The sequence below is a fragment of the Thamnophis sirtalis genome, unplaced genomic scaffold, assembly GCF_051295495.1.
Source record: "Thamnophis sirtalis isolate CommonGarterSnake01/CBP01778 unplaced genomic scaffold, rThaSir2_p1.2 scaffold_5, whole genome shotgun sequence".
NCBI lineage: Eukaryota > Metazoa > Chordata > Lepidosauria > Squamata > Natricidae > Thamnophis > Thamnophis sirtalis.
Window position 1 is genome coordinate 128314835 of NW_028261385.1, and position 12654 is coordinate 128327488.

At 35.8% G+C, this 12654-nt stretch overlaps 1 protein-coding gene across 5 annotated transcripts in view; it reads right to left on the minus strand.

Moving 5' to 3' along the window:
* Window positions 1–2718: 2718 nt before the first annotated feature.
* Window positions 2719–12654, minus strand: part of PLCB4 (phospholipase C beta 4) — a 164911-nt gene continuing 154975 nt past the window's right edge. For 4 of the 5 annotated variants that reach the window (XM_087716870.1, XM_087716868.1, XM_087716869.1 and 1 more), the window contains 4 exons: window positions 12229–12286; window positions 10357–10443; window positions 7982–8018; window positions 2719–4859 (listed from right to left, as the gene is read on the minus strand). In XM_087716870.1, coding sequence (XP_087572996.1) covers window positions 4771–4859; window positions 7982–8018; window positions 10357–10443; window positions 12229–12286 — 271 coding nt within the window. In that variant the 3' untranslated portion in view covers window positions 2719–4770. The remainder of the gene's footprint in view (window positions 4860–7981; window positions 8019–10356; window positions 10444–12228; window positions 12287–12654) is intronic. The other variant, XM_087716871.1, reaches the window with a different exon arrangement.

Sequence of the window (12654 nt, forward strand, 5' to 3'; positions counted from 1 at the left end):
AAAGAGGCTTGAAATTATAGATCAAAATACAGAAAGTACGGGGACAGTGATGAAGTTTGAGGACAGTGCTGAAAAAAATAACAGATATATGAAAGTGATAAGAAAATTGTTGGCACTGACAGCAAACTGAGAGTGGAAGGAAATGACAAGTGTCAAATATGGAAAAGAGAGATTGATGAACCAGAACTTTATTTCAGATGTCAGAACATAGATGAAGAAAGGAGAGAAAATTTGTCAGAAATAATGAGAGTAATCTCAGCAGAAGCACTAATGATAACAAAAGTTAAGATGATAACTGAAGCAGATAGAGGGTTTCGAATCCTTATAAGATATGCAATGAACAAGTTCTTAAGAGAAGTCCACATAAGACTTATCAAGAAAACATTTAGCATACAGACTTTACAAATGGCAAGAGATATTGGACTACACTATTTCTGAAAGGATACAGGATGATGAAATGAAATGTCACAATAAATTTTAGTTAAATGTAGTTAAATTTTGAGTGCTATGTACAATGTAATAATAGCTATAGTCTAACTGATTAATAATGATAACAAAGCATTTATATATGCAAGATTGATAATATGAAATTTTATACAATACTGTAAGTGAGGATTATGGATGATGATATTGAAAAGCCTTTTTATAAAAGATAAAGAATTCTACATAGAATAGAATATAAAGATGTAATATCATTGGATGATTTCAGGATGACATAATAAAATGTCATAATATAAATTTACTTCAAATTTAATATGCCTTATGTTGAAAGGATGTAATAATACCTAGGTTTAATGGATGTTTAATAATTATAACAATTTGTATACATGTATATTAAATTGATATTAATAATGGGAAAAACATGGAACTGAAAATTTTTAGAAAATGTTATCAATGCTATGATAATAGAATGACAGAATAGGATAAGAAAAAGTCTTTATTTTTGGATATATTGAAGATGATATAATGAATCATTATAATATTAATGGTTATATATTTAGAATACCTTGTCTAAAATGGAGAGACAATAGTGATAATCAAACAAAGGAAGCATAATAACAAGGTATACGAAGGTATTTTGATTGACAATATGTGAATTTTGATAAAATTCAAGTGATGACTATGGAAAGGACGCAGAAAGACCTTGTAACCAATCGACACACTGTATGTAGTTGAAGAGACTTTTATGTTATATGTGTTGTGTGTTTGTGTTTGCTTGAAAATAAAAAAAAATTAAAAAAAGAAATTGGGAACTTATTTAAAATATTAAATACATGGTTTATATACTCACAGAAGGATTTCTATTACCTCCATCTGAGAAGTTTGCATTTATAAAGCAAATTTACAGGATTATGAACTTGTCTTTGGTAATATTGCCACTTCAGAAACCATAGCAGCTAAATTATTTTGAAGTCCAAATCATGAGTATTTTTAATAAAGATTATGCCTTTTGGAAAAATAGGTGTACTCTGCAGAATTGGCATTTTTTTTCTATCTCCATATCACAACCAGCCTTTAAATTATCTAGCATTTGGCTTTTGACATGACCTGAAATTTGGATGGCATAAATATTTGTAGTATAATAAAGCCAAGGTTAATGAGGATTTTAAAAATCTCTGTATGCTAGACATGCCATATTGAGAATATGGAATAGTTATAAACCCAGGTTGTGTTAAAAAACACCTTTTGTGGACTTTAGCACAAGAATCATTCTATACTTTAGTAGTAATAGACAAATACAAATGGCTAACTTATAGGGAAGGCAGAAGCTAATTTTTCACACATTTCATTTCCTTTTTAATTCTGCACAAAATGGCACCACTCTAATGAATGTAAGCTGCAGAAATATTGCTGATTGAGATGAGTTCTTGGGAGTCAGAGTCAAGTAGAAGGGTGCAGATGGTGTGACTGTCTAATATTCCTGTGGTTAATGCCAGAGTTTATTCTTGGCAGACCCTCTCAACTCACCAGGAACTTTGGAAGAAAGAAAAAAGAATAGCCCCCCCAGATGCAATTCTTAAGAAATTCTCAGTGGAAGAGCTATGCACTATGACAACAGTCTTAAGTGGGCCTCATCTAAACCAGGGATCCCCAACTGTGAGATCTTCAGTCTCTTAATGTAATGTGGCAATCATACGGAACATTTATTAAGCATATTTTTACGCTGCCACATTAAAAAATGGCTTTCAGTGACTCACATAAAAAAAATACAATATAAAACAGGTTGATAATGACCTCACAATGGGAGTCAGACAGTGTCACTTGTTTCAGAATTGTTAAAAGCTTGACCAGGGCAGAGTTAATTGTCACAAGGACAGCTGCTGTGTAACACCACAGAAATGAAGATTGGGAAAAGGCAAAAAGAATTAAGGAGGGAAAATGATCCATATATGCGCCATATAGTAAGTACTTGTTGACACAGTTAGCATCAAGAAAAAGGTGTTTCTAGTGTAATTGAATATAAAATGTGTTTTTTATTGTATTTTTCAAATAGGATTTAGCTGGATTAAGAGGTTTTCCATAAAAAGTACAATTAGGTAAAACCAGCTAGGTTTTTTTTTAGTGAGACATCTGCAATGTGATAAAGAATATATCTTAAAGTCATAAGGATGTCAAAGCAGGTTAGGCTGAAAAACTTAAAAATTTGTGTGAGGAAGATGTTTTAAAACACACATACACACACACACGATCATTTGACCCACAAGAATAGATCCTAACTTTGTTTCAGGGTTTTTTATTAGAGAATCTGAAAGTTGTATCTCAGAACAATTACATAATTATCTCCATATGCCATTTTTAGGAATAGCTTGAATCAGTTTGTACACGCATATACAACAACGTGATCAGTAGTGAGTATTACTGAAATCAGTTATCTGATTTTGTTCTAAACTACCCGCTTCCCATAGTCTTGCTTATGTTGATAACATGGAGTCTTCCAAGCAGAAGATTGACGTGCACTGTTCTGTATTGTAACTACAGTGGGCTTTGAGAACGTGCACATTAATACTGTAGCAAATTATTTGGATATCTAACAGACATAAAAAGGATCATTTCCTCATATGAAAGTCTGAAAATCTGCATAAATATAGTGTGTAAAATTAAATTAACACATTTTTTTTCAACCTGTAAGAATGCCCACATAATTCATATACACAAATATATATGTATATTATTTATACTGATATTTTGTTAGTCAAATATTCTGTTTTGTACATTGATTCTGCACTTATTTACCAGTAAGAGAATGACTGTGTTGCCATAAAATATTCACTGGTCAGAACTGGTGTTTGTTACCACATGCAAGCAGAGGTCTTGTTTACTACTGTCAAAGTTGCTACAGGAATGTGAATTTTCCACAAGATTGTGACTGAATCGATATAAATACTTTATATTATCACAGTTAGAACAACCTCCTCCCAAAATTTATTTAAATCTTAGAAGACAAAAACAGTAGTATTTGGGTCTGGTGACAAGTTAACTGAAATGCAACCTCTAGGTCAGTATTTCTCAACCTTGGCTACTTGAAGATGTCTGGACTTCAACTCCCAGAATTCCCCAGCCAGCGAATGGTGGCTGGGGAATTCTGGAAGTTGAAGTCCAGACATCTTCAAGTAGCCAAGGTTGAGAAACACTGCTTTAGGTAGTCTGTAAACTCTGGTTAGAGTGCCTAAAATACAATTCCTTCATTTATTTATTTTTTAACTACAGCATCATAGATCAATATGGCACAGGAACAGTCTTTTGCTACCTTGCAATCCTTTCAACAGGATTTTACAAAAAATACCACTTCTAATTCAGACATATCCAGCCCAGCATGGCACTTGCTGATGATGAAATTCTGAACACAGAAATAACCCGCACAGCTTTAATAATGAACATTTATCTATTCTACAAAGTTTATAGATGGAAGTTTCCCCAATATCGTATACTGATATAAGTTATACCTTTACGGAGCCTGTTTCTATGCAGCCAAAGTGGCATTATACATTGTCAAGGTTTCTAGAGTATAAAATATTTTTGGAGGGGGAAAAAAACCCACAGATACAGACAAAGGGATAGAATATCCTCTAAAACAGCCCTATCAGGACTGGGCATAACAAATGTCCATAGAATGCAGACTCATCATTGGAAGGAAAACATGAATAACTAGAGGACAGAGGAGGAACAGAATGGGGAAACAAACATCTGGAAAAGGTGGACTCCCCATGGCAACACTTCATTTGGTAACATTTTCTTCCAAGCAGTCCTCATGGCAAAATCAAAATGTCATGGAAAGATAGCCACTGACGCTATCAAATGTATTACAAGGTAGGGTTCTTTAGGAGGGGAGGGGAAATCTTATGAAATATTCTTCAAAGGTTCTTGTTTCAGGAGGCAGATTAATTCTGGGAAATTGCAGTAGAGTTGTTGGTCTTTCCAAAGTCAAGGAAGCCCAGGCAAAAGATAATATAAAATACAAAGGCAAGTCAAACAAGACTAAACATTTCAAGAACAGAAACAAGTGTTGTGTTTATAATTCAGATAAAGACAACCATCATGTTAAGGGTGGTGCTCTTGGATTTTAAAATCATTTGCTTTCGTCTGAGGAGAGTCTCATTTGGAAAAATAAAGTACAGTATTCCCTCCCCCCGCCCGGACCCCAAAATCCAAGCTCTTCAGCCTAGATTTGCTACTTGACACTAAGCAAAAGAGATCCCATCTTCCAATCTTCGGTGAATTATCATTGCAAAGACCAAATAATAATAAATAAAAATCAGATGGCCTCAGATTTCAGTTTGTGCATTGGAGCTTTATACCACTGTTGCAGGCCTGCGGTCCATCTCTGCCTCTAGCTTCACCATCTGCTGCATCTCCTTGGCCTGCAAAGCAGGAGAATTGGGCTGTTAGCAGGATTGTGGAGAGGAATAAGACAATACATGAGCCTACTGTAGGTTCTTGGAGCTGTAATTCTGTGTTATGGAGGGAGGGTTGTGATAAAACAGACCAACATTCAGAATCATCCCATGAATCAAAGGGGAAATATAAGGGAGCCATACAACATTTTGTGGTGCTTCCTGCAGCTTCAGAACGGGCAAAGAGATACTGAATAAATCAAGTCTAAAGTGTTTATTTATACTAGGCAAATATAATTCTTCACTGATTAAATACAAATCTAAGTATTTAGGGCAGATGCTATTAATATGATTCTTTTTGGAGAACATCCCCTTATATTTTTACGGCAAATGAATCCCATTTCAAGTCAAGATATAATAGAAAAATCCCAAATCTGGAACACAATGCACTGATAAAAAAGTACAGCCTGCTTTGAAATACTGACCAATCTGACATAATTCAACAACTGAATTTTTCCAAATGAATTCAGGGATCCTACAGCTAAAAGCCATTCGATGACCAAGTAAACCAGGCCTTCAGAAACTGCTGAAAGATGGAGTTACATGCGGGGATGATTTTCACCATGTTATATAGAACAAGGGCACTCAATGGTTTAGCACCTGAAAGTAATTGCGGTCCAAATTAAAACTAACACATTAGGCGGGATCCAAGCATCATTTCTTTGCAGTGGGCAGCCCAATTATGCTATGACATTGGCAGGTACGCTTTACAGGCTCTGATGGGCCACAGTTTCATGACATCATCATGAGAAGTCACATTAACTTGTGGACCCAACTGGCCACATACCCACTGCCTTTGTCAAAGTGGCACAGGTAAGCAAGCAGTCAAAGTGACCCACCCTTGGCAGACTAAGCCATGCATTTCTCCTAGTTCACCTACCTGAATACAGGTAGTTCTCAACTTTCAACAGTTCAGTTAGTGACCATTCAAAGTTAGAACGGCACTGAAAAAATGTGACCTATGACCGTTTTTCATAGTTATGATCTTTGCAGCATCCCCATGATCATGTGATCGAAATTCAGATGTTATGCAATTGCTTCATAGTCATGACCTTTGCTGTGTCCCAAGATCATGTGATCACTTTTTGAGACCTTCTGACAAGCAAAGTCATTGGGGAAAATCAACAACCTTCTGACAAGCAAAGTCATTGGGGAAAATCAACAACCAGGCTACTAACTTATTAACTGCAGTGATTCACTTAGCAACAGTGGCAAGAAAAGTTGTAAAATGGGGCAAAACTCATTTAGCAAATGTCTCACTTGACAACTGAAATTTTGGGCTTAAATGTGGTCATAACTCAAAGACTACCTGTATTTATTTTGAACCTCTCTGTCTATGTCAAAGTCCAATAGCAGGTTTTATGTTCCTTTTTTTGTGTGTTCAGGAATGTTACTTCACTATTGTCCCCATATTCTTTTCTCTTTTGCCAGCATACTACGCAGTTTTGATCTCCTTTCAGAAAAAAATTAATAGATACAAAATATGCTTGGTAGAGCTCCAAATTAGCCAGGCTCCTGGTAATGCTTCTCCATCAGGAACATTATTTTTGAGAAGAAATCTTATAACTATCAGCACATTTTGGAATTGACTGTGCTACAATCTATTTTTTCAAATATCCCAAAGATCTATTTTTTAGTTGGAAATAATGTGTTAACAGTTTAGTCCGCTAACGTGATTTCTGGAAAAGCATGAATCGGGCAGTGTTAGGTTATGCTGTCTTTTTTCCCCACAAGTTTTCCTGTTTATCGTATTAATAATGTTAATAATAACATTAATAAAAGTAATAGTGGTGATGTTACCTGCCTGCCTCGAAACTATTTCAGTCACATGATGTAACTGGTAGCATTTTGTTCATGAACAATTGACAGTGCCTGAGAATTAAGTTTCTATATTTCAATGATTTTCACTTCGTTTGGTTTATCTGTTCATCCCTATTGTCTAAACCAGACTGATCTGATTTGAAAAACTGGAGCTTCTCCTGTACTTCTTGGAGCCCTATTGTAAGACAGGTTGCACAGTGTTTTAAACAATGGCTCCAAAAAAAGGGACAGTTGCTACTTACCGTATATAAATTATTTATAATTTGATCACATGCTTCAGATACAATTAAAAAATATGCTGGAAATAATGACAACGAAGTCAGAGAAATCTCAATTGGACAAGTGTGTTTGTACCAATGTTACAATATTCACTAGTGCTGGGCACACAAAATGGAAATTAATAATTTATTTTTGGCCCTTTCAAGTTAGCATTGACTCCTGGCAACAGCCTGTACAAGTTTCTACAGTTTTCTTGGCAAAGTTTTTTCAGAAATGGTTTGCCCTTGTGCCCTTCCTAGGGCTGAGAGAGAGAGAGACTACAATGGTTCTATCTAAACTACAATGTTTCTAGTCTGAATACGTTTCAGGCTTCAAAAAGTAGCCCTGACTGCTAGTTCTAAATCAGAAGTTGCCCATTTTGGCCTGGACTCAAGTCAGATGTGAAATATGGAAAACTAAAATTGTTGATGAAACTGGATGACATTTGCAAGCAAAGATGTTGACACATTTCCCCCAAAATGTGATGATTGAAGTGTCCCTGAAAAACTTGTTCCTACAGCTAGGCGGTCTCCCCCCTGCCCCGGGCAACATATTTGATTTGTTTTTCAACAAAAAGTGAGAATTGTTTACTTTGAATGAACTGACTTAGTCCAATTTCATGCAGAATTTGACCGATTACAATGCACACACTTAGTTATTCAGTATAAGTAGCTATCAGTTACGTATGATGCCTATGTTTAGATGATTCATAATTGTGGGCAAATGTTTTGTATGAAACCTAGACATGAATAAGACATGACACATACAAAACTAAGAGATGTATTTTAAAAGAAATTAGCCATCTGTGAAATTTAAAGCCTACAAATACAATTCCAGCTTTTGGGAGTACACACTCTAGTAGTGTGTACACCGGGCAATATGATGCATGTCAACATAATTCTTGGAACCTTCTTAAGTACCAAACTGATTCCAAATCAAGCCAATATGGATCAGTCATCAAATGATATCTATATAGTAGCAATAGCTTGCTCAGGGTACATAAATCCTACCTTGAATTTGAGAGACAGCATGGCAGGATTTCAAAAGCTGTTTGTACAAAAATAATAACATCAAAGTTCAGCAACACAATGAAGCAAATAAAATGAATGAAAAGTGAGATGACAACAACATATAAATGCAAGAAAAAAGGATTATTCTGTTCTGGTCTAGTCTAGTCTAGTCTAGTCTAGTCTAGTCTAGTCTAGTCTAGTCTAGTCTAGTCTAGTCCATGTCTGGCTTTCTCTACTTTCACCTTATTTTCAAAATGAAAGAAAGAGAAACGCAAACCCTTTAATGGGTATACCTATATTCAGAGTATAAGTTTCTAGTGCAAGTCACTAATTTTTGTTTGAGTTTGATAAAGTTGAGTTAAATGACAGGGAAAAAATTAATCAAACCAGTATATAGTTTTGAGTATGTCAGTAATGAAGGAAATTATGTAGAAATAATATTCAGAACTATAGCAGAAATGATAAAGTAATGAAAAGCAGTATTGCATCATACTCATCTACATAGCTACACAATGGTATCTCGGTACTCAATGTTAATTGGTTCCAGGAGGCACAATGAATATCAAAAGCTATGAGTACCAAACAATTTTTTCCCATAAAGAATAATGTAGTGAGTCACAAGGCAGTTGACACTGAAAAGTTCTAGCCTGTGTACTGAGTACCAAACAAACAATGAGTACCGGGACAAAAATTTCATATCAAACTGTGTTGAGTACTAAATTTGATGAGTTTCAAAATTGTTGAGTACCAAGGTATCACTGTATCATCTTTGAGTCACAGTTAATTTCTAACAGCTACCTGGACACATCTACGCATTTATGAAGTTTTCTAGGCAACAGTTTTGGAAATGATTTTTCATTTCCTTCTTCCTAAAACTGAGAGAGAGTGATTGGCCTAAGGCAGGAGTCCCCAAACCTTGTGGCTTGGTGGCCTGACTGGAGGGGGGGGGGGGAGAGAGGGGAACTGGGCTTCATGAGTGGTGGGTCAGTGTGCACACACATGCGTGCGCAGCTCGACTTGCACCAGTTGAGCTGCACGTGCCATGCAAGTGCACTGGCTTGCCAGTTGTGTGACTTGAGCTGCGCGTGCATGCACACTGGCCTGCTCTTCATGCAGCCCAGTTGCAAATAGGCCACAGCCCAGTCGTAGGCCATGGCCCACAGGTTGGGGACTGCTGGCCTAAGGCCAACCAGATGTTTTTGTGCCTGAGCTAGGACTAGAATCAGATTTCCCTGCTGCTAGTCCAGCCCCATAACATTATATCAAATGAGCACATGCTCATTCACTCTGCCCCCTCCATGTATAGTAGAATATGGCAGAAAATAAGATTATTGCTCAATAAATAACTTGCATGGAACCTAGAGTATTTTCTAAAGATTCTGATTTTAGACAAACCTACAATGTTTTTATGTCCTAACTTAAGAAAGAATGATTTATTCACACCATACTGGATTCAACAAAAGAGGAAAAAACTGATCTTTATCTGTCCTTGTTCACTTAGCATGGTTTTCACAATAACTGAACTGAAAAACACCATTTTTTTCTATAACAAAAATTACCAGTAACTACATTTAAATTTCCTTACAATATTTTTTTAAAGTAGGCAATCTGCTATGTCCCAGATGTTCTAGACTAAAATTCTGATTATCACTTGCCATTGTCCATATTAACTGGAACTCTGAAATCCATAAAACCTAAAGAGCAGCAGGTTGCTTCTCCTTTGTCTGTCACAGTACCAATAGTAGAAGCAGCAGTGAAGATGCTTATAGATTGGCTTTGCTTCCACTAAGGGAGTATCAGAGCGAATATTGAAAGAGATTGAAACGACTTCAGTTCTGTCTAAATGTCTGCTTTGCATAAGATTAGTTTCCAGTAATACAACACATCTCTTTTAGTTTCCCCATTTCAGCAAGCAGCTACTGGGGTCCTTTCATTACCTCTCAAAATGCCATTGGGACACAAAAAGACATCCTAACAGGCACAGTTCAAAGCTTCTCTTTTAGGCTACAGTTAACATAATGCTTTGGAATGAAACTTAAACATGCCTACTTGAAATTTCTAGACTTGTATTCTTAGTGCTGGTTCGTATATTGGCATGGTCTATAGCAGGGCTGTCAAACGGACCGGATGCTTTACGCACTAGCCAGGAACCACGCCCGGTTTAGCAAAGGGGAAAAAAGTTCCAATACATCACGTGACGCCGCCATGATGACATGAGTTTGACACCCCTGGTCTATAGATTATAAATGACATACAGGGCACTTGTCATACCCATATGAATGAAATAAGTCATTCTTGCCTCAGATAAATCAATAACCAGATAACAGGTCACAACTCCTAGATTCCCTTTTCTTTTACAGCCAGGTGTTTGTTACCTGCTCATTTTGTTTCTCCAAAATTTCTACATGCTCAAGTTGGACTTTCTTCAACTGATCCATTTCCTTTGATTGCTTCATTGCCAACTGTAAGCAAAACCAGAAAGGGGGAAAATGAAATAACCACATTCTTTTGTGTTACATGGATTTTTCAAAGTGGTTCTCCCCAAAATATTGCTTTCTGAAAGAACTTGCCATATGGAACACAGCAAGGGGACATAATTCAAAACAACAACAACAACAAAAGGAAAATAAGGAACTTCCCGTGAGCTCCTTCATGTGATGTGAGCATTATACAATTAAATGAAGCTGATCTTTAGCTTGAGGAAAAACCTTAAGAGATGATTTTCTCATTTGGATACCCTATGCTTTTAGGTGCTGTATATAAAATCACTATTGTGCTAGATAGAAGATTCTCAATAAACTTTGAGTAAGACATCTATGTAGGGTTAGTATATTAGCATCCATTCAATTCCACAGACCATCTTAATTCTTTGTACTGATAAAATTACCCAAAGGAAAAATCCGATTCTTATAAGGACTTCAATGTCCCTCCAGGACTGTGTTTCTTTGAAAATGACATTATGGCATGGTGCAATGTAGCTGAACTGTCTACCCCACTGGGCTTATGTTGCTTTCTGACAAGGGAAATAAAAGAACTCAGTCATGTTGCTGCATAGGGCAGGGCATGGAACACATAACAAGTAGAAAGTGATTACTTGATCAACCCATTTATTTGTGTCCTCATAATACCCTAAATCAGAAACCAAGCAAACAGATTGAGTTCATGCAATGCGCTAGGTTATTATTTTTCAGCGTAATTAACATTCCAAAAGCTAAACTGGGAGAATAATAAGAAAATGATGTCTGAACATTGGGTTGATGTGGAGTACTATTTTGAGTTTCCATAGTTTTCTTTTCGTATCCATACATTTTTTTGGGGTAAAAATTAAGCATAATAAACTGATTCCTTGATTAACAAATACAAACAGTGTAACTAGATTCATCGTTTATTTATTGGATAAGGAGTGGTGTTATCTATATAAACTTCTTCCACCTTCTAAAATATTTGTGAAATGAAAAACAGCAATAGTCAAAGAAACTCTCAAAGTGAATTTAGTGTCTCCAGTTTTTAATCTGTAAGAAGTTCGAGTTTCATTAGGAAAATGTTTAGAATATGCCCCAAAACAGGATGCATATGGATGAGATTGCTGGGGCTGGATTCAAACCAATTCTGCTAATCCACATGCAATTGTCTACAAACAGAGATCATTTATTTCAGCCTTCCTTCTGAGACATTCCTATTCAGGTACTTTCAATTACAGTGTTCTCAGGGAAATCAACAGCATCAAAAGGTGGGGAGAAGTCTATTCTGTTCATCTCTAGATACAAATTTAACCACTGTGTTTTTCTGAACATATCCATGAATCAACATTCAAGTTGACGCCTGTATATTTCTATATTTCACAATGTGAAATTTCTTTAAAATTACCTAATGAAGACTATAAAATATAGAACACATATATTATATTCAGGGACATATTTTGTAAATTAGGAAAGTGCTTAGAGAAAGGCAGATACTTGATAAAATGCACATGAATATCCAACAGAACCAGGGCAGAAAAAATGATCTGCCTTCAGACTTCAGTTAGTCACAGATAACCTTTTCTGTCCTAGTTTGGACCCAAAGCCCCCAAATATTCCTTTTTTCAAGTCACGACTTCTAAAAATGCTGTATGGTATTTATTTCATGAACAGTTCCTATTTCCACTATGCCTTCTGTCTTTCAATCTACTCAGTTCCATCAGATCTTGGAAAACAGTTCACCAATTTAAAAAAAGTTTATGATATTTCAAATGATTAACTACTCACCCGTTTTCTTTCTTCCAGAAACTTCTTTGTGTTACTGCTATTCAGCTCCCTCACACGCCTATGAATGATATATTTACTACTGTAGTGTCTAGTTGTATTACACATCAAAATGTCATTGAAAAAATGCTAAGAGCCTACCTCCTCTTCAGTCACAGACCAGTATAAAATATATCAGATTACACTCTTTCCAGAAATAAAAAGTTAAGGTTTAGAATAAGTGACTATTAACAGATAACTAAAATGCTTTCTAACCCTAAGATCTAACAATAATAATTATGTCTTTATGGCCTGTCTAAGATTAGTCCACAACTCTTTATTATTAGCATTTAGCAAGAGCTTTGTATGAACTTGTCCATTATAATAAACCTTTCTGAAATAATAAATCTGGGGATAGAAGTGGAAATTTTGTGCCATGAAGGACTTGAA